Source organism: Pristiophorus japonicus, chromosome 16, assembly GCF_044704955.1.
Source record: "Pristiophorus japonicus isolate sPriJap1 chromosome 16, sPriJap1.hap1, whole genome shotgun sequence".
NCBI lineage: Eukaryota > Metazoa > Chordata > Chondrichthyes > Pristiophoridae > Pristiophorus > Pristiophorus japonicus.
This window is the reverse complement of record NC_091992.1, coordinates 24372056-24399417: the sequence shown is the minus strand read 5'-3', so window position 1 is coordinate 24399417 and position 27362 is coordinate 24372056. Positions and strand designations below refer to the sequence as shown.

Sequence of the window (27362 nt, the reverse complement as noted above, 5' to 3'; positions counted from 1 at the left end):
TGCATGCGTGGAAAAGCAGTCCTGCCTTGCTAAGCAATTGCATATCCTCTGGCTCTCATTCATACTCAGAACCACACAGGAATTGGCTACTACCGAATATGATGACGCAGTCTGTCTGTTGCAGTCTTGTCAGAGCAGAGTAGGGCTGCTGACGCTGACAGGAATTATATAGCACTGACAAGAAATGTCAGGATGCTGGGCAGTTACAGTTCCTCTTCTTCCCGCCACCCCCACCCCCACATCTTAAGACGAGTACGACACTGGAGACTTTCTGCTACAAATTCACCAGCCTCACCCAAGTCGCTGGATTCGTCCCAGTTTAAAACTAATGCAACTGCAGTACAAACCAGCAAGTGGGTCAGACCAGTAATTCCTCTAGGTGGAGCAGATCTGGGCAATAAAGTATTACACAGCAGAGGGGGGTGAGAGTGAGGGTGGGAGAAGGAGATTATTGATGATCTCACTTTCTGCAATGGTACATCAGCTTCAACTTGAACTTGTACTTCTATAGCACCTTTAATGTAGGAAAACTACCTCTATAGCACCATTAATGCAGGAAAACAGTTCAAAATGCTGCACAGAAGAGAAACGTAATGGATGCCAAGCCTCTGTGGAGATGGGAGAAGTGAACAAAAGCTTGACTGACGAAATAGGCTTCGAGAAGGCTTTTAAAGGTGGGGGAGGGAGGCAGAGAAGCAGAGGGGCCTGGGAGAGCATTTCAGAGAACTGGGCTAAAGGCTCTGCCCAACAAAGGTGAAGAGCAGGATCACACAGAAGGCCCGAGTCAGAGGACAGGAATCTAGAGAAGGTTGCAGAAATAGCCTGGGGCGAGGTTGGCGAAGGCCTTGTAGATGAGGACAAGGATTGGGAGCCAGTGGACATCAAGGAGGACAGACCCGATAGGCGAGCAGGACTTGGTGCAGGACAAGATGTCGGCAGTTACCATCATAGCCTGTGGCCAAAACCCGATTTTCCCTGCAGCTGAACAGCTTTAATTCCAGACATCTATTTTCAAAGTAATCCATTGCGATTCTCAGTGCACATACATGCGCTGTTCTGTGGTAATCTGCATATTCCCAGGAGGGGCAGCAGGACTGGCACAAACAGGGCTCCACTAAACCTGAACTCGAGCCGGATCTCTGCTTCTAGCCTGCCACCCAATACAGACTGCTCCCAAAGACACACCTAGGGTCCTGTTGCTGCAGTACAGCAGCGGGTTCTTTAGGAGAATGTTTTTAATTAATTCATATTTCTTATATGTGATGTTCACATTTTCAATTTAAGCTGAATCCAATAACACGACTTTGCCCAGTATTAAAGCCAAAGCCATAACATTCAGATAAACCGGCCTGCAAATCTCTTGGGGTGGTCCTGCCTCACCTCAAATCCCATGAGGGAGTATATCTTCCTGCTGACCCGTGGCGGAGATGAAAAAAATAATTTTCATCATTGCCATCTCCTTTTGCCTCGCACCATCATCTCTTTTGTCATTTAATCTCCTGCCTTCCACCCCATCACAGACCTTCTCTCTCTTGTTCTTTCCTTCTCCTTCTCCCTGCCCCTGCACTGGCTTTAAAACCTGTGACATCTCTAACTTTTTCCAGTTCTGATGAAAGGTCGTCGAATCGAAACGTTAACTCTGTTTCTCTCTCTCCACAGGTGCTGCCTGACCTGCTGATTATTTCCAGCATTTTCTGTTTTTACTTCAGATTTTTTTTTTTTTAAACTGGGCTCTTTAAGCAGTCTAGGGCTTCAGGATGTACCTCCAGATTGCAGCGGAGACATACAGGGTACGGTAGCACAGTGGTTTGGAGACGCAAGTTCAAATCCTACCACTGCTTGCTTAATTAAATAAAATGTGGAATAAAAAGCTAGTATCAGCAACGGTGACCATGAAACTACCGGATTGTCGCAAAAACCCAACTGGTTCACTAATGTCCTTTAGGGAAGGAAATCTGGCGTCTTTACCCGGTCTGGGACTATTTGTGTCACAGCAATGTGGTTGACTCTTAACTGCCCTCTGAAATGGCCTAGCAAGCCACTCAGTCGTATTCAAGGCGGCGGCTCACCACCATCTTCTTGAGGGCAATTAGGGATGAGCAATAAATGCTGGCCTGGTCAGCGACGCCCACATCCCGTGTGGGCGTCCCAGGTTCGAACCCAGTACTCAAAAGTCGTGCCACTACAGCACCTCTGGTAAGAGTCAGTCCGCTCCCTAACCCAATCGCTATCCAGTGACACCTACAGGAAGTGCTCACGTGTGTGTGTGTTCCGGGATGTGGGTGTCGCTGGCAAGGCCGGCATTTATTGCCCATCCCTAATTGCCCTTGAGAAGATGGTGGTGAGCCACCTTATTGAACCGCTGCAGTCCTTGTGCTGAAGGAACTCCCACAGTGCTGTTAGGGAGGGAGTGCCAGGATTTTGACCCAGCGACGATGAAGGAATGGCGATATATTTCCAAGTCAGGATGGTGTGTAACTTGGAGGAGAACTTGCAGGTGATGGTTCTCCCATGCGCCTGCTGCACTTGTCCTTCTAGGTGGTAGAGGTGACGGGTTTGGGAGGTGCTGCAATGCATCGTATAGATGGTACACGCTGAAGCCGGTGGAGGGAGTGAATGTTGAAGGTGGTGGATGAGGTGCCAATCAAGCGGGCTGCTTTGACCTGGATGGTGTCGAGCTTCTCGAATGCTGTTGGAGCTGCAGTCAGGCAAGTGGAGAGTATTCCATCACACTCCTGATTTGTGCCTTGGAGAAGGTGGAAAGGCTTTAGGAGTCAGGAGATGAGACACTCGCCGTAGAATACTCAGCCTCTGACCCGCTCTTGTTGCCACAGTATTTGTGTAGCTGGTCCAGTTAAGTTTCTGGTCAATGGTGACCCCCAGGATGTTGATGGCTGGGGATTCGGCGATGGGAATGCCGTTGAATATCAAGGAGAGGTGAGAGAGATAGTCATTGCCTGGCACTTGTATGACGCAAATGTTACTTGCCACGTATCAGCCCAAGCCCGAATGTCATCCAGGTCTTGCTGTATGCGGGCATGGACTGTTTCATTTTCTGAGGAGTTGCGAATGGAACTGAACACTCTGCAATCATCAGCGAACATCCTTACTTGTGACCCTGTGATGGAGGGAAGGTCATTGATGAAGTAGCTGGTTGGGCCTAGGACACTGTTTTGAGGAACTCCTCCAGCAATTTCCTGGGCTGGGATGATTGACCTCCAACAACCACAACCATCTTTCTTTGCGCTAGGTTTGACTCAAGCCAGTGGAGAGTTTTCCCCCAGATTCCCATTGACTTCAATTTTACTAGGGCTCCTTGATGCCACACTCAGTCAAATGCTGCCTTGATGGCAAGGGTAGTCACTCTCACCTCATCGCTGGAATTCAGCTCTTTTGTCCATGACCAAGGCTGTAATGAGGTCTGGAGCAGAGTAGTCCTGGTGGAACCCAAACTAAGCATCGGTGACCAGGTTATTGGTGAGTAAGTGCCGCTTGATAGCACTGTCGACGACACCTTCCATCACTTTGCTGATGATTGAAGTAGACTGATGGGGAATAATTGGCCAGATTGGATTTGTCCTGCTTTTTGTGGACAGGACATACCTGGGCAGTTTTCCACATTGTCGGGTAGATACCAGTGTTGTAGCTGTACTGGAAGTGCTTGGCTAGAGGCGTGGCTAGTCCTGGAGCACCAGCACGACAGCCAGGATTTTGTTGGGGCCCATAGCCTTTGCTCATATCCAGTGCGCTCAGTCATTTCTTGATATCACATGGCGTCTATCGAATTGACTAACGACTGGCTTCTGTGATGGTGGGAACCTCAGGAGTCCGACATAGATCATCCACTCGGCACTTCTGGCTGAAGATGGTTGCAAACGTTTCAGCGTGCTGGGCTCCACTGTCATTGAGGATGGGGATATTCATGGAGTTTCCCCTTCCCGGTCTTTACTTAATTGTCCACCACCATTCACAACGGAATGTGGCAGGACTGCAGAGCTTTGATCTGATCCGTTGATTATGGGATCGCTTAGCTCTGTTTATAGCATGCTGCTTCTGCTGCTTAGCATGCATGTAGTCCTGTTTTGCAGCTTCCCCAGGTTGGTTCCTCATTTTTAGGTACAATTGGTGCTGCTCCTGGCATGCTCTTCTGCACTCCTCATTGAACCAGGGTTGGTCCCCTGGCTTGATAGTAATGGTAGAGTGAGGGATATGCCGGGCCATGAGGTTACAGATTGTGGTGGAATATAATTCTGCTGCTGCTGATGGCCCACAGCGCCTCATGGATGCACAGTTTTGAGCTGCTAGTTCTGAATCTATCCCATTTAGCTTTTAGTGTGGATAGCGGGCAAGACAAACACACACAGATGAAAAGACACAGACAGAGACAACGAGACAGACAGACGCATACACACGGAAAGAGACAGAGACCAAGGCACACATGGGCTGGCTGTCTCACCGAGGAAGGAAGCACACATGGAGGAGTGCTGAGAGCGGTACAAAGATCGCCAGGTAGACCTGCTGTTAACAAGGTTGGTGGTGGGTGCCAAAAGGTTGATCGATGAGTGTGGCACACCCACCTCACTGATATCTGTAAGTAAATACCTATTTTCTTAAAAGCATTATGACAACACTTTACATGCAGCACTCTTTACATACAGCACTTTCACATTATATATTATAATTTAGATGGGGAGTGGGGGGGGGGGGGGGTGTGATTACCAATCCATTTAAAAAGGGGTTCTTCAACCTAAAAGGTTTGAGAACCTCATCATCATAGGCAGACCCTCGTATCGAGGATGACTTGCTTCCACGCCAAAAAGGGATGAGTTCACAGGTGTTTCAATGAAGGACCTAATATTCCAGATCCCGAACTACATCGTGAAGGGTGGAAGATGCCTGTGCTTGGATTTTTTTTTTTTTAAAAACATGTGGTGACCGTTGCACACCAGCCACCACACGGGCTTGACAGAGCTAGGTCTTGGTCCAGTGGCAAGGATTACCCAAGACGACTGGAGACCAGCTCTGCTGCACGGACTGATAATAACATATCGCAATGAGGGCTGGCCCGTGCTGCCCCTGCTCTAGTGAATCATAATCACAGATTTATATAACCAACACACTCAGACAGTTCTTTATTATTCAGTACCCCACTTGGTGTAAATTTAAAAAACATATCTAAAACACTATGCCTGTAGATCTGGTTCAAATAATTTATTTTCAAATTAACAAAAACATGGCTGATGTTATGGTCCAGATACTTAACTCCAGCAGCTATACTAATGTTCCTCAGTTGCTAGTCTGTCTGCTTCTATTCGTACCCATGGTGCTACAACATGGAGTAACTTCCATTCCACCAACCAGAAGATAAGGGATTCATTTAGCCCTAAAACTTTGCCAGAGAAAAGCAGAGGAAAATAAGTGACTGCAAAAATGTTTTCAAAGTTTAAAATTCTATGGGTTGAACTTGTGCATTGCAATATTAGTAACAGGTTCGTATGAAATTCCTGTCAGCTATTTTAACAACACTAATAGTTTAAAATATTAATTTTAAAAAAAATAGCCACGTGGTTTATTAAGCACGAGTATGGTCAGTGAACTTCAACAGGCTATTATACTGCAGGGGTACCACAGCCAAGACCGATCCTGACCAACATTCTCGTTCATTTTTTTGCGTGCGCAGCCCCTTTAAGAGGCTGCATGACCCATTCAAAATACCGCTCATGCGCGGTTTGTGCCATTGAAAATCTGGCGAGCCAGTTGCGCAGGAAGTCCAGAGAGCCGCGCGGCCACGCAGCTTAAAGGGAACATCGACCCTGACCCCCACTGACACCCACGTGCGGTTTCAGCAGATGGTACTGGAACCCAGTTAACACATTCGTTACTAACACTGCATAGCATGAGCTCACACTTTTGGTATTTGGGAGCAAATCATTTTTAGCAGTGATTATTAGATCACGAGCACCACGAAGGGAAAGGAAATCTCTCCCATGTCTCAATGTTATGGCAACCATCTCTAATCACCACACAAACAGGGGGTACAGCCATAAACTGTTGGTAATCAAAGGACCGACTAGATAGATGTGTGCATGATAGCAACTGATAAAAGTATCGATAATCAGTTGACTATATAACTAAATCGCACATCACTGTACAATATCAAACACGAGATACTTTCTCTACCAGAGCTTTTCTGTATATAATGCGCATTCACAAGAGATAGGCTATTTCTGCAAACCAAATGGGCTGGATGGAATAATTCTTTTGCAATGGTTACATAATATTAGCTGTCTGGCCAGTTGTCTGGGCAAACATGATCATGCACTACCTAACAGTACAGTTACTATGCACAGATACACACCACCAGTCAATGCCGAAAATAGCTAGTCAGTGAGAAGGGACAAACAGTAAAATAAACTACTTCCGTGAATATACTGGTCAAACTCAAATACATTCAGGAGTGAAATCATGTGTAATTTAAAAAAATTAGCTTCAACTAAAATCTACTCCTCTTAATTTGGTTACTAAATTCAAATTATCTGTTAATTTGAATTTTTGTTCGACATAAGTGTCTTCTCTCACCTAGCCGAAGCCTCCACGAAAAATAATACCAACATATCAAATCGGAATCCAGTAAGTATGGAGGTCTCTTGATTGTGTAATAGTCAACGATTTCTCAAAATATAACCTCTACCCCAAGGGGCCCAGAATTTGTGGTCAGCGGCAAAGCAAAGGTTTTCACCGCTTACCCCGAAGTAAGCTTCGCACAAAAATGTTGCGATCTCTGTGGTGAGAAATTGAGGTTTTGTGTCATGTGACTGAAATCAAGGCAAGTTAATGGGGATTCCCAGCAAAGAGCTGCTGTGATGTCAACAAGCTGTCTAAACAGCCAATCACAATGCAGAATTCTCAGGGACAGCGATCCAGGAAGCGGGTAAGTTCCTTTGATTCTAACTTTTAAAAAAATGTTACGCGAGCGTGCAAAACAAAGATTACGGCTCTCACACAGGGAAAAGGCGAACCTGGAATAAAGATGAACAAACTTTTGAAGTTTCTTAAAAATTTTACGTTTTTATTAAACTGGATAAATTTGACTCTCCACAAAATTAAAATTAGTCTTTCAGAGCCATGACATTTGTTTAGCAGTCAATTCGCTGTTAAAGCCCCAGTTACATTGAATCCAAAAAAGGTCTAACTATTAATGGGGTATTTAACAGCAGTATTACTGTGGAAGAGCTGAAGTTTTCATCAATTTCCATAGATTAACAGGTTACACTGATCGACAGCTTTTTTTGTTGTTCAGGGGGGCAGGGAGGCACAGCGCAACCTGTGGAGGAGGAGTGAATGACAGACCACAAATTCAGGATATCCGTGTTAGGCCAAATCCTGAAGTTGCGGTCAGTTTCAAAGGCAAAATGATGGCCAAATCTACCAGTTCACCGTCATCAGGGCAGCAGATTCCAGGCTGTGGTTATAATGGAGACTTCACCTTGCTTGCTGTTGGGCAGACACTGCACTACAGACAGAGCTAGTGTGTAGCTCATTAACACCAGTGTTGCTTCCAATTTGGTTTGGACCCTGGAATTCATTTAATCTAAAATGGGGTTCTAAGAGGGAGTCAATAATTTTATCCAATTGTATTCACATAGATTATATCAGTGAATTAACCGGATGAATTTCTCCTGTAAACCGAGAAATGCTTGCAAGTCACATTTTTTTTCTCTGGCCATATTATTAACAACCACCATATTAACAAACTCCGATTGTTCTCAATCTCGGGCTATTCTGGCTGAAAGTAAAGATCCATTTGTTCAATTGACACCCTGCTGTTTTCTTTATATAAAAACACACTAATGGAACCAGCACGTTCATTTCTCTAGGAATGATTCACAGGTATGAAACAACTTTTAATGGACACCTGCAGTGTCGATAGTTCCAGAATTTAATGGTTAGGCGCTCAGTGTTTGACAAGAGTCTGCACTATCACAAACATCAGCCTCAGCCCTGGCAGGATAGATCTCTCTGACAAACATGGTCTGCTTATTCAGATTTAGTGGCTGGAGACGCTTTGACAACCAAAGCTTTTAGAATAATTCCTAGCCCCGTACACTGGGAATGGAGAGAAACTTCTGGCTGGAAGTAAAAATAACCAATCACAGTTTCCCCTCAGCAGGTTTATTCAATGAGGCTGAGCCATGCAGACCAGGAGGCCCCCAGGCTGGTTCGCCTGTATTAACTGGTCTCAGCCTGGGTTAGAAATCACTGAGCAGCAAATGCTGCTGGAAACACACATGTACAGGATAGGACTCTTGCAGCCGACACTTGCTGTGAAGGCTCTCAAAAGTTGCTGCAGACAGCGTAAACATGGCTCCATCTTGGCAGCATTGTGCGTGGCAAGATGTAAACTCCGATCGTTATAAAACAGCTCACTAACCACAAGCAATGCCATGGGAGGGACACTAATAATAACTCAAAGCTCGCTTGCAAGTACAAAAGGGCCGATTAATATAAAAGCACAAAAGTACCATGCAATTTTGCACATCCCACTATAGGAAGGATATACTGGTACTGAACAAAGTCCAACGATTCACCGGGGTGACAGTAGGAAGGAAGGGATTTTGACATGATGAGAGACTGCATAAACTTGGCAACATTCTCTGCAGAGAAGGCTGCAAACAGTTTTCCTGCTAAGCTGCGTGACCACGTAGCGGTCTGGAGGTCCCACACACCGGCTTTACAATGGAAATAACCACGCATGCATGAAAAATTAAATGGGTCACGCAGCCAGTTAAAGGGACAGCGGACCAAAAAAAATTACAGGGAACAATGCTTGTGGGGGAATCTAACTGAGGTGTTTAAAGTAATGATGAGAGAGTAGAAAGGAAGTACCTCTTGCATGTTGGGGATGGGTATGAAGCAACTCTGGGGGAATCCAGAATAAGGGGGCAAAGTCTTAAAATCAAAAACCTAACCCAGATAAAATAATTCATGCAAAAGGACCGAGTATGTGGAATGCACAGGCCCAGGTTATAGATGCAACATTAATGAAGGTATTTATAAGGCAGATGGACACTTACTTGGAAAATAAGGATATTAAGGGATATTGATAAAGAGTGGAGAATTGGATTAAAAAAAGGTAAAGAGCTGGCATGGCTAACAAAATGGCAGAGGAGGCTTCACAAGCTATTCCTATTACTACATTCCTATTCCCCACAGCTTTCATTTCTTATGATACAAAGGTATTTTTTTTCCATTTTTGTTCTTCCCTCAAGTGTTGCAACTTTACTTTGGGTCTTGCCAGGCTTTAGCCATGTGCCCATTCCTCGTACGATCAGATCGGAAGAGGGACTTTAAACTGGAGGATAATCAGGTGACAGAAAGCAATCGTTTTCCAGCGAGACATATTTCACCAGGACAGACACCGGCCAGTGCCAATGGCAACAATCAGGGTCAAGGCTCTTTGGGGATTACATTGAGCAGACAACCTCTCGTGTAACTCTCTTGTATCTACCTACTGCTGTATCTCTTCCTATTTCTAATTTAAATGCGAGTTGCCAAAGCTCCCAACGTTACACTGCAACCCATTAACAGCTTGTGTAAGCATCAGGCTTGACTCAGTGGCACGAGTTCAAGCCCCACTCCACAAACTTTGAGCACACAACCGTGGCTGCCATTTCAGTGCAGCACTGAGGCAGTACGGTCAGAGGTACCGTCCATCAGATAAGAGGCTAAACCGAGGTCCTGTCTGCCCGTTCAGGTGGACGTAAAAGATCCTAGAGCACAATTTGAAGAGGAGCGGGTGATTTCTCCCGATATCCTAGGCAACATTTAGCTCTCGGCTAATATCATAAAACAGATCATCGTCACTTATTTCATTGCTGTTTGCAGGACAGATGGGTGGGTGCACACATTCTTTGTTCCTTTACTAAATTTCTGGGGTAAATTTTAAAATAGTGCGCGCGTGATTTTTATCCTATAAATGGGGCAAACAATTTGGCACAGTACAATGCCCTGCAGCAAATCCCTACACTCACTGCATCTAGCACTTCAGGCTTGCTGCTTCAGTACCCCAATTTTGTGTAAAAAGTACCAGAGGCAGTGAAGATGCCGGTTTCCAAAGCGATCTGACTGATAACAGATTTGGTGCTGCAACAAGTCACTTGTCCTGCCTACGATGTCTAGAAAGTAAACAATTCAGCAAGAATACCAGTGTTCAGTGTTCTCCGTGCTGCAGGGTGATAGCACTTGGGCCCCATCTCTAATTGGCCCAATGTGACTTTCAGACCATCTGCAACTACCCACACAAGTTTCTGCAGCTTCACAACGGTCCATGGTCAACGAGGTCCATAATAGAAACATAGAAATTTACAGCGCAGAAGGAGGCCATTTCGGCCCATCGTCGTGTCCTTTCATGTGAATTATCTTATCTGGGTTAGGTTTTTGCTGATTTTAAGACTCAGCCCCCTTAATATAACAGCAAAAGTGGACCTTCTTAATTTCAACTTAATATTAAAGTTGGATACTCGCTCTCCATACTCTCAGTGACTGAGCAGGTCAGTCACAGTGACCAGGGAGGTCTTGGGTTCATTCCATAGTCTGTGCTAAATAGGCTAATCTCAGCTGGGGTGGGGTAGGGCCATGGTCTGGGGAGAGTTTCAACAGCATCTTTTTGAGAAGGATTTGGTCATTTGCTCCAAGCCAACCTCAGCAGTACAGCCCTTCCCCTGCTGAAGGAACAGCCTCCACCAATGCCACTCTAGGGTAGATGATGGAGTGATCTGGGAAAACTGGCCTTCCAATTTTCCTTTCATGCAAGGAGGTTTCTGGCCTGCACTCTGCACCTCTCCACAGTACCTTGCTGGAGATTTTGAATGTGGAAAGCTGCTGGAGACCCCCCACTTTGTACCACTCTGCAGAGCAGGGCATGGAAGCTCCAATACCCTGCACCATGGCACGTGCATCTAGATATGGCTTTAGAGGAGTCAGCTGTGGCTCAGTCTGTAGCACTCTCGCCTCCGAGTCAGAAGATTTGTGGGTTCAAGTTCCACTCCAGGGACTTGAGCACAAAAATCTAGGATGGCACTCAGTGCAGTGCTGAGGGTGCTGCACTGCCGGAGGTGCTGTTTTCCAGATGGTGCATTAAACCGAGGCCCCATCTGCTCCCTCAGGTGGACGTAAAATATCCCATGGCACTATTTCAAAGAAGAGCAGGAGTTAGCCCCGGTGTCCTTCAGCCAATATTTATCCCTCGATCAACCACATTAAGAAAAACCTGGTCATTATCACATTGCTGTTTGAGAGAGCTTACAGTGACTGCACTTCAAAAGTACTTCATTGGCTGCAAAGGCACTATATGAATGCAAGTCTTTCTTCTTTCTTTAAATGGCTCAGTGAGTCTGTCCAGTTAATAGTTGAACCATACAGACAGGTAAGCTCCTAGGTTTAATCTCAATCCCATGCTGAGTTAACTGATCTGAACCAGGGCAGCAATGGCGGAAGCACAGCTGGCCTCAACATTCCTGAACTAGGATGGTGAAAAAATAAAGTCTTGCCGGGTTCTCGCTCCTGATCAATATGCAGAAACTTCTGCTGGAACTGTGCGTGATAACATCATTGGCCTCAGCTATAAGCCCCTTGGACACCCTGCCGACACTCATCGTCAAGGCGCACGTAGAAATAATGGCTACTAGGGCAAGGTACTGGAGAGGGGGAAACCAGCACACCCGATTAGATTTAGAGCCTTCACAAGAGGTGGGTTGAAAGCTGAAAAAAGAAGCTGGCAAAAAACAAGTGTGGCTTCAAAATGAAAGTGACTGAAACCTGCAGAGGGTGCACTGTCCCTTCCAAAGATTCCTTGCAGCTGTCTACGGGTTCAAACAGAGTCCTCTGTCCGAATGAAGTGGTTCAGAGGTTACAGTAGGGGACGCTCTTTAGTTACATAACCCAGTTCAGCAAACATCCAGAGCTTTTTTGAGCTTTGCGAGACAGATCGGATGACCAGACATTGCATCACAATTCAAAACAGATGGTGTGAAGCAAGAAGATTCGACCTGGACTGAAGTAACCTCTGATAACCACGGTTAAAAGCAATCTCACGCCAGAATCAAAGGTCGCAGTTTACACGACTGGTTACTCGACGAGAGGTCTCATAGTTGTAGCATATCTAACATATTAGTTTGATTAAGGAAAAGTATTGCTGATTGCTTTATTGGGCCACCAAATAACAGGAAGGAAATAGCGGAGCAGGTTTGCAGGCAAATTACACAAGATGCTAGAACTACAGAGTAGTGACAATGGGAGATTCAATTATCCTTCAATTGGGATAGCAACAGTGTAAAGGGCAGAGAGGGGGAGGAATTCCTGAAATGAGTACAAGAGATCTTTCTTGATCAATGTGTTTCCAGCTCAACGAAGAAGGAAGCATTGCTGGATCTAGTTCTAGAGAATGAAGTGGAGCAAGTCAACCATGTTTCAGTGGTAGTGCATTTGGGGAATGATGATATATGGATAAGGACACGGTACAATCAAGCATAAAGTACTTATCTGAAGGAGGGCTATCTTCAGTGAGTTGAAAAGGGAGCTGGCACCAGGTGGATTGGAATCCAAATTTGGTAGATAAAACAGTAATTGGTTTGGGTACAGGGTAGACACATTCCCATGAGGGGGAAAGAAAAGGCATCCAAAGCAAGAGCTTCTTGGATAACTAAAAGTATAAAAATTAAACAGAAAAAGGAGGCTTATGATAATTGAAAGGTTCATAATACGGTAGAAAATGATGCTGAATATAAAAAGTAGAGGAGATCTAAAAAAGGAATTAAGCGGGGCAAAGAGAGAGTATGAGAATAGATTAGCGGCTAACATAAAAGGAAACCCAAAAGTTTTTTATAAACACAAATAATAAAAGGGTAGTCAATGGAAGGGTGGGGCCGATTAGGAATCAAAAAGATCTTTTTTGTGGAGGCAGCGAGCATGGCTGAGGTACTAAATGAGTACTTTGCATCTGTCTTCATTAAAGAGGATGATGCTAATGTAGCAGTAAAGGAGGAGGCAGTAGCTATACTGGAGAGGATAGAAATAAACAAAGGGGACATACTTAAAAGGTTGGCAGTCCTTCGGATGAGATGCATCCTAGGTTACTGATGGAAGTACGGGTGGAAAGTGCAGCGCTCTGGCTGCAATCGTCCAATCCTCCTTCGATATGGGGGTGTGGTGCCAGAGGATTGGAACTGTTACACCGCTGGTTAAAAAAGGGGAGGGGAGGGGATAAACCCGGTAACTACAGGTCAGTCAGCCTAATGCAAGTGGTGGGGAAACTTTTAGAGACAATAATCCAGGACAAAAATAATTGGCATTTGGAAAAGTATTGACTAATAAATGAAAGTCAGCAGGGATTTTATTAAAAGGCAAAACTTGTTTGACTAATTTGATTGCGATCTTTGATGAAGTAACAGAGTGGGCTGATGAGGATAGTGCGGTTAATGTTGTGCATATGGACTTTCAAAAGGCGTTGGACATGTTGGCAAAATTAAAGCCCATGGGATAAAAGGGACAGTGGCAGCACAGATACAAAATTGGCTACAGGACAGAAAGCAGAGCAGTGGTGAAAGGTTGTTTGCAACCTGGAGGAAAGTATACAAGGGTGTTCCCCAGGGGTGGGTATTAGGACACTGCTCTTTTTGATATATATTCATGACCTGTAATTGGGTATACAGGGCATAATTTCAAAAGTTTGCAGATGATACAAAACTTGGAAATACAGTGAAGAATGAGGAGGATCTTTACAGACGTCAGGCGGATATACAGACTGGTAAGATGGGCAGACACATAGCAAACGAAATTTAACATAGAAGTATGAAGGGATACATTTTGGTAGAAAGAATGAGGAGAGGCAATATGAACTAAAGGGTACAATTTGAGGCTGCAGGAACAGAGTCCTGGGAGTGTATGTACACAAATCTTTGAAGGTGCCAGGAGAAGTTGAGAAGGCTGTTACAAAAGCATACGGGATCCTTTGGCTTTATTAATAGAGGAATAGAGCAAGGAAGTTATGCTAAACCTTTACAAAACACTGGTTAAGCCTCAGCTGAAGATGTGTGTTCCAATTCTGGGCACTACACTTTAGAACAGATGTCAAGACCTTGGAGAGGGTGCAGGAGAGTATTTATTTATTTCTAAACCAAGCACTCGGGTTTATTTCTAGAAACATAGAAAATAGGTGTAGGAGTAGGCCATTCGGCCCTTCAAGCCTGCACCGCCATTCAATAAGATCATGGCTGATCATTCCCTCAGCACCCCTTTCCTGCTTTCTCTTCGTACCCCTTGATCCCCTTAGCCGTAAGGGCTATATCTAACTCCCTCTTGAATATATCCAATGAACTGGCATCAACAACTCTGCAGCAGGGAATTCCACAGGTTAACAACTCTCTGAGTGAAGAAATTTCTCCTCATCTCAGTCCTAAAGGGCCTACCCCTTATCCTAAGACTATGTCCCTTGGTTCTGGACTTCCCCAACATCAGGAACATCTAACCTGTCCAGTCCAGTCAGAATCTTATACGTTTCGATGAGATCCCCGCTCATCCTTCTAAACGCCAGTGAATAAAGGCCCAGTTGATCCAGTCTTTCTTCATGTGACAGTCCAGCCATCCCTGGAATCAGTCTGGTGAACTTCCGCTGCACTCCCTTAACAGCAAGAATGTCCATCCTCAGATTAAGAGACCAAAACTGAACACAATATTCCAGGTGAGGCCTCACTAAGGCCCTGTACAACTGCAGTAAGACCTCCCTGCTCCTATACTCAAATCCCCTAGCTATGAAGGCCAACATACCATTTGCCTTCTTCACCGCCTGTTGTACCTGCATGCCAACTTTCAATGACTGATGAACCATGACACCCAGGCCTCGTTGCACCTCCCCTTTTCCTAATCTGCCACCATTCAGATAATATTCTGCCTTCGTGTTTTTGCCCCCAAAATGGATATCCTCACATTTATCCACATTATACTGCATCTGCCATGCATTTGCCCACTCACCTAACCTGTTAAAGTCAAGCTGCAGCCACTTAGCGTCCCCCTCACAGCTCACACTGCCACCCAGTTTAGTGTCATCTGCAAACTTGGACATATTACACTCAATTCCTTCATCCAAATCGTTAATGTATATTGTAAAGAGCTGGGGTCGCAGTACTGAGCCCTGCAGCACTCCACTAGTCACTGACTGCCTTTCTGAAAAGGACCCATTTATCCCGACTCTCTGCTTCATGTCTGCCAACCAGTTCTCTATCCACGTCAGTACAATACCCCCAATACCATGCGCTTTGACTTTGCACACCAATCTCTTGTGCGGGACCTTGTCAAAAGCCTTTTGAAAGTCCAAATGCACCACATCCACTGGTTCTCCCTTGTCCACTCTGCTAGTTACATCCTTAAAAAATTCCAGAAGATTCATCAAGCATGATTTTCCTTTCATAAATCCATGCTGACTTGGACCGATCCTGTCACTGCTTTCCAAATGCACTGCTATTTCATCCTTAATGATTGATTCCAACATTTTCCCCACTACTGATGTCAGGCTAACCGGTCTATAATTACCCGTTTTCTCTCTCCCTCCTTTTTTTAAAAAAGTGGTGTTACATTAGCTACCTTCCAGTCCATGGGAACTGATCCAGAGTCGATGGACTGTTGGAAAATTATCAATCCATCCACTATTTCTAGGGTCACTTCCTTAAGTACACTGGGATGCAGACTATCAGGCCCCAGGGATTTATCAGCCTTCAATCCCATCAATTTCCCGAACACAATTTCCCACCTAACAAGGATATCCTTCAGTTCCTCCTTCTCACTAGACCCACTGTCCCTAGTACATTCGGAAGGTTATGCATGTCTTCCTTCGTGAAGACAGAACCGAAGTATTTGTTCAATTGGTCTGCCATTTCTTTGTTCCCCATTATAAATTCACCTGAATCCGACTGCAAGGGACCTACATTTGTCTTCATTAATCTTTTTCTCTTCACATATTTATAGAAGCTTTTGCAGTTAGTTTTTATGTTCCCTGCAAGTTTCCTCTCGTACTCTATTTTCCCCCTCTTAATTAAACCCCTAGTCCTCCTCTGTTGAATTCTAAATTTCTCCCAGTCCTCAGGTTTGTTACTTTTTCTAGCCAATTTATATGCCTCTTCCTTGGATTTAACACTATCCTTAATTTCCCTTGTTAGCCACAGTTGAGCCACCTTCCCAGTTTTATTTTTGCTCCAGACAGGGATGTACAATTGCTGAAGTTCATCCATGTGATCTTTGAATGTTTGCCATTACTTATCCACCGTCAATCCTTTAAGTATCTTGTGCCAGTCTATTCTAGCCAATTCACGCCCCATACCGTCGAAGTTACCTTTCCTTAAGTTCAGGACCCGAGTTTCCGAATTAACTGTGTCACTCTCCATCTTAATAAAGAATTCTACCATATTATGGCCACTCTTCCCCAAGGGGCCTGGCACAACAAGATTACTAATTAGTCCTCTCTCATTACACATCACCCAGTCTAGGATGGCCAGCTCTCTAGTTGGTTCCTCGACATATTGGTCGAGGAAACCATCCCCAATACACTCCAGGAAATCCTCCTCCACCGATTACTACCAGTTTGGTTAGCTCAATCAATATGTAGATTAAAGTCGCCCATGATAACTGCTGTACCTTTATTGCACACATCCCTTATTTCTTGTTTGATGCTTCCCCAACCTCACTGCTACTGTTTGGTGGTCTACACACAACTCCCACTAGCGTTTTCTGCCCTTTGAATTCCGTAGCTCCACCCATACCGATTCCACATCATCCAGGCTAATGTCCTTCCTTACAATTGCATTAATTTCCTCTTTAACCAGCAACGTCACCCCGCCTCCTTTTCCTCTCTGTCTATCCTTCCTAAATGTTGAATACCCCTGGATGTTGAGTTCCCAGCCTTGGTCACCCTGGAGCCATGTCTCCGTGATGCCAATTACATCATATTCGTTAACTGTTGTCTGCGCAGTTAATTCATCCACCTTATTACGAATACTCCTCGCATTGAGGCACAGAGCCTTCAGGCTTGTCTTTTTAACACACTTTTCCCCTTTAGAATTTTGCTGTAACGTGGCCCTTTTTGTTTTTTGCCTTGGGTTTCTCTGCCCTCCACTTTTACTATTCTCCTTTCTATCTTTTGCTTCTGCCTTCATTTTATTTCCCTCTGTCTCCCTGCATAGGTTCCCATCCCCCTGCCATGTTAGTTTAACTCCTCCCCAACAGCACTAGCAAACACTCCCCCCAGGACATTGGTTCTGGTCCTGCCCAGGTGCAGACCGTCCAGTTTGTACTGGTCCCACCTCCCCCAGAACCGGTTCCAATGTCCCAGGAATTTGAATCCCTCCCTTTTGCACCACTCCTCAAGCCACATATTCATCTGAGCTATCCTGCGATTCCTACTTTGACTAGCACGTGGCACTGGTAGCAATCCTGAGATTACTACATTTGAGGTCCTACTTTTTAAATTTAGCTCCTAGCTCCCTAAATTCATCTCTTAGAACCTCATCCCGTTTTTTTACCTATATCGTTGGTACCTATGTGCACCACGACAACTGGCTGTTCACCCTCCCTTTTCAGAATGTCCTGCACCCGCTCCGAGATATCCTTGACCCTTGCACCAGGAAGGCAACATACCATCCTGGAGTCTCGGTTGTGGCCGCAGAAATGCCTATCTATTTCCCCTTACAATGGAATCCCCTATCACTATAGCTCTCCCACTCTTTTTCCTGCCCTCCTGGTGCAGCAGAGCCAGCCACAGTGCCATGAACTTGGCTGCTGCTGCCCTCCCCCGATGAATCACCCCCTCAACAGTACCCAAAGCGGTGTATCTGTTTTGTAGGGGGATGACCGCAGGGGACCCCTGCACTACCTTCCTTCCACTGCTCTTCCTGAAGGTCCCCCATTTACTATCTGGCCGTGTACCCTTTACCTGCGGTGAGACCAACTCGCTAAACGTGCTATTCACGTCATTCTCAGCATCGTGCATGCTCCAGAGTGAATCCACCCACAGCTTCAGTGCCGCAATGCGGTCTGTCAGGAGCTGGAGGCGGATACACTTCCCGCATACGTAGTCGTCAGGGACACCTGAAGCGTCCCTGACTTCCCACATAGTACAGGAGGAGCATAACATGTGTCCGAGCTCTCCTGCCATGACTTAACCCCGAGATTAACTTAATTTGGCAACAAGGCTAAATGTTGCTTACTGCTAGAAAAGAAAAAGAAAAACTACTTACCAATCACTTACCTCCTTGGCTGTGACGTGACCTTTCAATTTCTTTCTACTTCTTTTTGCCTCCCTGCTGCAGTTGCACCGGTAGGCCTCCGGACTCCCTGCTGCTCGCACTCCCACCTCACGAACGGCTGGGCCTTTTGTAGGCCTCCGACATCCCTGGACTCCCTGCTGCTCGCACTCCCACCTCACGAACTGCTGGGCCTTTTGTAGGCCTCCGACATCCCCGGACTGCCGCCTCACGAACTGCTGGGCCTTTTGTAGGCCTCCGATATCCCCGGACTCCCGCCTCACGAACTGCTGGGCCTTTTGTAGGCCTCTGACGTCCTCGGAGGTATAGGATTGAAAAGTGGTGAAGTTATGCTAAACTTGTATCAAACTTTGGTTAGACCACACAGAGTACTGCGTACAGCTCTGGTCACCATATTATAAAAAGAATATGGAGGCACTGGAGCGGGTGCAGAGAAGATTTACAAGGATGATACCAGAAATGCGAAAGTATACATATCAGGAAAGGATGACACAGGCTGGGTCTCTTTTCTCTTGAAAGGCGGCCGAGAGGTGACCTAATAGAGGTCTTTAAAATTATGAAAGGTTCGGAGAGAGTGGATAGAGAATGTTTCCACTTGTGGGGAAGAGCAAAACTAGAGGTCATCAATATAAGACAGTCACCAAGAAATCCAATAGGGAATTCAGAAGAAAATTCTTTACCTAAAGAGTGGCGAGAATGTGGAACTCGCTACCACAGGGAGTGGATGAAGCGAACAGTATAGATGCATTTGAGGAGGCTAGACAAGCACATGAGGGAGAATGGAATAGAGGGTTATGCGGATAAATTTAGATGAGGAAAGACGGGAGGCGGCTCAAGTGGAGCATAAACACCGGCATGGACTGGTGGGCCGAATGGCCTGTTTCTGTGCTGTATATCCGATGTAATCCTATGTAAAGAGATTTACTAGAATGGTACCAGGGATGAGGGACTTCAGTTATGTGGAGAGACTGGAGAATCTGGGGTTGATCACCTTAGAACAGGGAAGGTCAGGAGGAGATTTGATAATGGTGTTCAAAATCATGAATGCTTTTGATAAAGTAAGGAGAAACTGGTTCCAGTGGCAGAAGGGTCAATAACCAGAGGACACAGATTTAAGATGACTGGCAAAAGAACCAGAGGCGACACAAGGAAACTTTTCTTTTTACACAGCAAATTGTTATGATTTGAAATGCAGTGCCTGAAAGGGTGGTGGAAGCAGATTCAATAATCACATTCAAAAAAGAATTGGATAAATACTTGATGGGAAAACATTTACAGGGCAATGGGGAAAGAGCAGGGAGTGGGATTAACTGAATAGCTCTACCAAAGAGCCAGCATAGGCACGATGGGCCAAATGGCCTCCTTCAGTGCTGTGTTACTCTAGTGTGATAAATCAGAAAATAAATGCTGATCTTTCCCCTCAAGTTTTTTTTAAAAAATGCCTTCCCAGTCTCAGTCTAGGATCCGACACACTTCACCGTGGGCAATTAGCTGCTCTGCTATTAACCATTCCACTCTGAACTGCTCAGTAAAAGAATGCAGTGCAATTTATGCAAAGGCACTGCAAACAACTCCTGGATCCTTCCCAGAGAACACAATAAAGTGCCACACCGTACAACTTTAATTACAAAGTATTCAGGTACAGAACATTACTACTTATTCTTATCAACTTCAGGTTTCCATGAACAGGGCATAATTTCAAAGTTTGCAGACGATATGAAACTCAGAAATAAATGCAGTAAACAATGAGGAAGTTGGAAGGGCAGGTTGAGAAAGCAGTTAAAAAAGCTTTACAGGATCCTGGGTTTCCTAAATAGAGGCATAGAGTATAAAAGCGTGGAAATTATGAACCACCTCTATATAAAACACTGGTTCGGCCTCAACGTGAATATTGTGTCCAATTCTAGGCACCGCAATTTAGGAAGGAAGTGAAGGCATTAAAGAAGGTGCAGAAAAAATTTACAAGAATGGTTGCAGGGATGAGGGACTTCAGTACATGGATAGATTGGAAAAGCTGGGGTTGTTCGCCTTAGAGCAGAGAAGATTGAGAGAGGTGTTTAAAATCATGAGGGGTCTAAACAGAGCAGAGAGAGAGAAACTGTTCCTATTGGCAGAAGGGGCGAGAACCAGAGGACACAGATTTAAGGTGATTGGCAAAAGAACCAAAGCGACATGAGAAAAAACATTTTTATGCAGCGAGTGGTTAGGATTTGGAATACACTGCCTGAAAGGGTGGTGGAGGACAGACTCAATCAAGGTTTTGAAAAGGGAATTGGATAAGTACCTGAAAGAAAAACATTTGCAGGGCTACGGGGAAAGGGCGGGGGAGTGGGACTGGCTGAAGTGCTCTTGCAGAGAGCCGGCACGGGCTCGACAGGCCGAATGGGCTTCTGCCTTAAATGTAACCATTCTATGAATATCATCATTCATAGGCAGTCCCTCGAATCGAGGATGACTTGCTTCCACGCCAAAATGTTCACAGGTGTTTCAATGAAGGACCTAATATTCCAGATCCCAAACTGCCATGTTGAAGGGTGGAAGATGCCGGTGCATGGATTTTTTTTTTTTTTTTTAAAAACGCGAGGTGGCCATTGCACACCAGCCACCACACAGGATTGAGAGAGCTAGGTCTTGGTCCAGTGACAAAGATTAACCAAGACGACTGGCGATCAGCTCTGCTGCACGGACCTAGTGCGCACGCATATCGCAGTGTGGGCTGACCTGTGCTGCCCCTGGGTCCTCGGCTCTTCTGGGCCCCGAACTCATGCCTCTCCTGGGCCACTGTGATTCTAAGTTAGTAACAGACTGCAGGAGGACATAGACAAGACTTGTAAAATGGGCAGACAAATGGCAGATGAAATTTAGCACAGAAGTGTGAAGTGCCTCCCCCCCCACCACACCACCAATTTGTCTCGTACCCTCCTGAAGGTGGTGAAACACTTAAACCTGGAATACGATTCCATGGATGGCAGCAGGTTCTGGTACCTCACTCAAATGGTGATTCAGCATAGAAAATGAATGTCAGCAGGCTATTCAGGGACATCAGGCTGAGCCCTATCCAAAGTTCACTTCACATCTGCAGACACAAACGTTAAGTGCATGCGCTCACAGACACGTGCACGCTCTCACAAATTTAAATTAGGAGAATGAACCCAAGCCAATTCCATCCTCCCCCTCCCTATCCTGGGGCCGCTCAATTTGCACCACCATCCTGGCTGAAATCAGCTTACTCAGCTCAGACCAGGAACAGAAGCTGTGACCTTCCAGCAACTTGAGGGGCAATCAGGAAAAGTTCCTGAAATCAGGTGGGAACAGACAAAGCAACTCCTCCAAAACGCTGCCTCCAAGTATCCTATCCCGCACCAAGATCTGGTATCCAGTGTCAAAGCACACACATGAATACTGCCAATTTGGAAGGTATACTGATGGACACTTGACAAGGAGTCAATGCCTTTCAAGAGGGATGGCGAGGGAAGAAAATTGTTAGAGATATTATGGAAACTTAAATGTTGACAGGTCATCGTAGATTTGAATGAAAGAGCCGCTGTATTTCATTGGAATCTTTTCCTATAAAAAACAAAACTGCATTATTAAAGAACTCCCCCGACACTGCAATGGGTAAAGGCATTGCTGTTTCCTTTCCTAATACTGAGAGGAAAATAGACAGAGCAAAAGTCTTCCAAAAGGCCTAAAACTCTGCTCTCAAAACCATGATTATCAGACTCCGCCAACACAGATAAAGCAGTGACAGGAGGCCATGCCACAAAATCAAAATGGAGCAAGGCCTTTTAAACAAACAGCATCAGGAAGACTCTGACATTACCTCAGCTGTAGAGGAATACCATCGTGGCTCAGACCCAGGTCAGACAGGCTGTCAGAGTTTACAGATGAGGGTGATAATGATCGCTCTTTGTCTTCCAAATTATCCGATTTGCTGCTGTTCATTCCGATCTCATCCTCAGAGTTGTCCTCGGACACTGAGCCGATAATGAACCTGGAGTGCTGACACAATGGCGGCAGCTCAGGAAGCTTGGCGGCTGGATCCAGTTCCGACATCCTTGCTCCGGACAATCAGCACGGCAGAGAAAGTAACTGGAGCTGAAACACGAGGACGGAAAAGTTAGTCACCAAAAGAAATAAACTTGGGACTACCCGAGAGAATGACAGGAACCGTCTATTTATTGCAAAATGAGAATTGAGCAAGAATCTTTGGCCATGGTCCTATGTTTCTGCCGCTCTGTGCTTCTTTTGCAATTTGGAACTGCTAGAATGTACAGCGTGTGCAATTCTGCAACTCCCACTAAATCAGACGTGGTTTCTGTTACAACAAAAATTTGCATTCTTATAGTACCTTTAAAAGCAGAAAAGCATTGCAAGGCACTTCACAGAGGAATAAACAGACACTGAGCCAAAGGAGGAGATAGAAGGGGTGAACACAAGAGGCTGAAAGAGATAGGAGGGGTAAATGAGAAGTTTTAAACAAAGAAAAAGGAGCTGGAGATGCAGAGGGGTTTAGGAAGGAAATTCCAGAGTGTGGGGCAGAGACGGCTAAAAGGTGGGGGTGAAAGGAAAATCAATGTCAGAAGAAGAGTACGGGGATGGGGCTGGGGCTGGGGCTGGTTACACTGATAGAGAGGGACGAGACCATGAAGGGATATAAACACAGAGAAGGGAATTTTAAATTCGAGGCTTTGGTGGTCTGGGAACCAAAGCAGATTAATGAGAACAGGGGTGATTGGCGAGTGGGACGGTGCAGAAGAGGATACGGGCAGCAGAGAAGTCAATGAGCTGAAGTTTATGGAGGGTGGAAGATGACAGGCCGGCCAGGAGAGTACTGGAATAGTTAAATCTTTACGGATATGGCAGCATAGTGGCTATATTACTGGACTAGTAATCCAGAGGCTTGGACTAATGATGCGGAGACAAGAGTTGAAATCCCTCCACGGCAGCTGGGCTATTTAAATTCAGTTAATTTTTTTTTTTTAATCTGAAATTAAAAAGCTAGTACCAGTAATGGTGACTGTTGAAACTTGGTATAAAAATCCAACTGGTTCACTAATGTCTTTTTGGGGAAGGAAATCGGCCGCCCTTACCTGGTCTGGCCTATGTGTGACTCCAGACCCACGGCAATGTGATTGACTCTTAACTGCCCTCTGAAATGGCCCAGCTAGCCACTCAGTCGTACCAAACCGCTGCGACAAAGTCAGCACTGTGGGAGTACCTTCACAAGGACTGCAGCGGTTCAAGAAGGCAGCTCACCACCACCACCACCTTCTCAAGGGCAATTAGGGATGGGCAATAAATGCCAGCCTCGCCAGCGACACCCACATCCTGTAAACAATTTTTTTTAAAGGCACAGATGAGGATTTCAGCAGCAGCTGAGGCAAGGCAGGGGTGGAGGCGGTGATGGTACAGAGGCGGGAGAGTTGCAGGAGAGTAACCACCACCTAGTGAACCAGACTCAGCAGGGTGTCATACTTTTAGGAAATGGGAGAGAAAATATTAGTAAAAGATGGGGGGACAGGGGGAAACAATAGCTAAATAATGTTTTTGATAGACCTGCTGCTAAAGTCCCACTTTGGTTTTCTCCCACTTGTTGCTGCAGGGCAGGGTGACAGAAGTCCCATCTGCTTCCCCAATCTGGCTCCAGTCCAACTAGCGAGACAAAACTGAATGTACAGTACCAACAAAATCCCTTCCCTCTTTCCCCATCTTTGAGTTGCTTTTCCACTGGACAGTTGTGTGGCTCGGAGTCAGTGCTCTATTGTCAATCCCCAGCAGTATACTACCCACAGCATTCCTGAATCATTCCTTCAAGAGGTGGCTGAAGCCACTTCTAGATCCAGGGGACCAGAGAAATGTGGGAGTTCTGATTAACCATTCTTTTTTTGCTCCCACTGATGTGCTCAGCACACACTAAACTGGACAAATGAAAATAAATCTAAATGAGTCCAAATCATCCCAAACAATTACTTTGGAATTCTACCGGACTGGCTAGAAAGGAATTATGTTTATAGAACGAAAAATACAGAACACTCTGAAGACGTTGAAACTTGGGATATTAAACTGGATTATTTGGCTACTATCCCTAAAATAACCCCAGTCCAATATACATGTTACACCCAATTGTGCAATTCAATCAAACTATACTGAAATGTGTAAAGCTCATCACATGACAACTGGCCGAAATCATTTTCAGAAGAGTGATATTGGGCAGAAGTGTTCTTTTACAAACAAGGGCTGAAATTCTAGGAATACAAAATGCTGGAAGCACTCAACAGGTCAGGCAGAAGAGACAGAGTTAACATTTCAGGTCAATGATCTTTCGTCAGATCCAGTTCACGACCTGGAATGTTAACACTACCTCCCCCTCTCCAGATGCTGCCCGACCTGTTGCCAAAATGTTATGTTTTTTTTTATAAATTCAGATTACCAGCATTTTCTGTTCCTTTCTTCCTTAAATTCCAAGATTTCCCTCAGTAAAATGAACTCTATTTGAAACCCAATCAAAAATCACAACATAACTGGCCTCAGCATCCCTGGGAGAGGCAAGGGACAAATAAAGTAAAATTTTCCTAGGTTTCCATCACATCCAACATCCTGTGACCTCGCTGGAACCTGCACGTTGTGAGATCCCCCTTCACCCCACATCGTCAGTCTGATAAGTCTCACAGCTTAAGTTTACACAAGAATTGGGGCAGACTTATTGGTTGGAAGGGTAGGTCTGCCCAAAACTCACTGGGAGTGGTCACTGAATGATATTGGTAATAAAGCTTTAGATCAGCTCTCCTAAATCTCTTCCTTTTCAGCTGAGCATCTATTTTTTGGGATGTTTTTCTACATTAAAAGGTGCTGTATAAATGCAAGTTGTTCTTGTGGAGTGCGTTAGTTGCTGCAGTCAGTTTGATGGACATTAGATCATACGTATTTGCCGTTCTTGATTGTTCAGAGATACATTTACTGCCTCTGAACCACACAGACCAGAAAAGGACCTTAGTCTAAACTGTTAATTGATCTCAAGTAAAGGTAGCAGTGGGGACATCACAAATAGCCAGCTTCTCTGGGTTATTCTAGCTCCCACTCCTGATTGATATACTGTGGTCCTCAAAGGAAGTCTGTCTGAAAGGCCACTTGGGTGAAGTGCTATAACGCTAGCCATGGAAATATACTCTAGAGAGGGAATCGATGCTTTCAGGAAAGGAGTGGAGTAGAGAATGTTGAAAGATTAAAAATGAGACACAGAAAAATAAAGCATTTACATCAGTTACTGCTACCATGGAGAGAAAGACATTTGGCTGGTAGCAATTTTGAAAACACAATTTTACTGCCCAGGCAGCAGAAAATTCTGCCACAGTCACATTTATAAAAAATGAGTTATGTTTAGATAGAATATGACATGGCTGGTAAGATAATCATAACTATCCTGACCTTCTGAACCAGACTACAACTCCATTACGCTTATGACTTCTGCTGGTGTTTGAGTTGTCTGGTCAACCTTACTGCTGGCATACTGCCCGCTGCTCAGGAAATATAATCTTTGTAAATACAGTCCCACAGAACTGACACGTCCATCCAGGGAATGATACTTAAACTACAGTGTGCAGCACAGCAAAATAAGTACATGCATCCAAAACCATTTTGTGAAGAGATAAATCAGCTTTTTTTAAACAGCAATTGATGCAACAACTCCGGGTGAGTTGCCGCCACAACCAGAGTGTCTGGGGCAGAAGCAGGTAACGCCTTTATAATTTATCAAAGGCGATTAGTTAGACTAGCTACCACGTGTCTTGATCCGAGAACCATTTTCCAGACAACATGGTTCCTGAAACCAGGCTGCCCTCTCTCAGCTGAGCAGAGAGATTCGGATGTGTGAGGCACCAGTTACACCAAGGTTATCGGGGAAGGGAGGAATTAAACGGAGGTCAAATGGGGCTGGCCAGTTTCAAGGACCAGGAAGCTGCTGGTCCTCAGGCTCAGCCCCAATACTGGGGCCGAGACAGAGTCTGTCTCAATCGGAATTAAAAGCAACTGCCTGTAAATCGCTTGTCCGTCTCCTGGGCCCTCGGAGATGAATCTGATGTTTTTTTTAAACGACACTGGAGGGGAAACAATAAATAAAACCCCAGCCCCATCCCTATAAACACACACCTGCAGCCCTGACATATCCCGATCATTAAAGCACGGACACCCCACACCGACACCGACCCGCTTTGTCGCCCTCCATCGACCCCACTCGCTTTAAGTGGCCTCGGTTATTGTCCGCCCATCAGTGGACGCGGGCCGGGTGGTCCAGGCGGAGGATGCGGGAGCCACAGCCAGTACTCACCCTGCTGATGGTTTACTGAGGGGCTTATTGTTGTGGGTTTTGGCACACGCAGAGCTGGCGGTGATGGAGCGGTGCCGGGCCGGGTGATGTTGATGGTGCGGGGGGAGGGGCGTTGCTCGGGCTCTCACCCCCGGCTCCGCTGCTGACAGCCAGTGGCGTGATTGGGGGGTTACTGGCGGTCATTCACCCCCCGACCCCAGCCCGCGCGCCGCGCCCCGCCCACCCCGCCGCCTCCCATTGGCCGCCGTGCGCGAGCCGCGCGGAAGGGCGCGACCAATGGGCAGCGAGCCGGGTCGAGACGGCGGCGCGTCATAATCGAACCATCGTCTGCGGGGTGGGAATGGGAAATAGAGAGGGGAAGGGAAATAGAGAGGGGAAGGGAGGGTGAGGGAATGGATGGATGGGGGAGGGAGAATGAAGGGAGGGAGAATGGAGGGAGGGAGAATGAGGGAATGGAATGGGGAGAGGGAATGGAGGGGAGAGGGAATGGGGGAGGGAGTGAATGAGGGTGGAGGAGGGGAGAGAGGGAATGAGGGTGGAGGAGGGGAGAGAGGGAATGAGGGTGGAGGAGGGAGAGAGGGAATGAGGGTGGAGGAGGGGAGAGAGGGAATGGGGGTGGAGATGGGGAGAGGGAATGGGGGAGAGGGAATGAATGAGAGAGGGAATGGAGAGGCAGAGGGAATGGGAGGGGAAGAGGGAGGAATGGGGAGAGAGGGAGGGAAGTGGGG

At 45.8% G+C, this 27362-nt stretch overlaps 1 protein-coding gene across 4 annotated transcripts in view; it reads right to left on the bottom strand.

The window, feature by feature from the left end:
• Window positions 1–26795, bottom strand: part of acaca (acetyl-CoA carboxylase alpha) — a 272671-nt gene extending 245876 nt beyond the window's left edge. For 2 of the 4 annotated variants that reach the window (XM_070857142.1, XM_070857145.1), the window contains exons 1-2: window positions 26635–26795; window positions 22132–22406 (exon numbers count right to left, since the gene is read on the bottom strand). In XM_070857142.1, the coding sequence (XP_070713243.1) occupies window positions 22132–22364 (233 nt within the window). In that variant the 5' untranslated portion in view covers window positions 22365–22406; window positions 26635–26795. Of the gene's footprint in view, window positions 1–22131; window positions 22407–25736; window positions 25755–26456; window positions 26583–26634 lie in introns of those variants that run through there. The other 2 variants (XM_070857143.1, XM_070857144.1) reach the window with 2 other exon arrangements.
• Window positions 26796–27362: the final 567 nt, after the last annotated feature.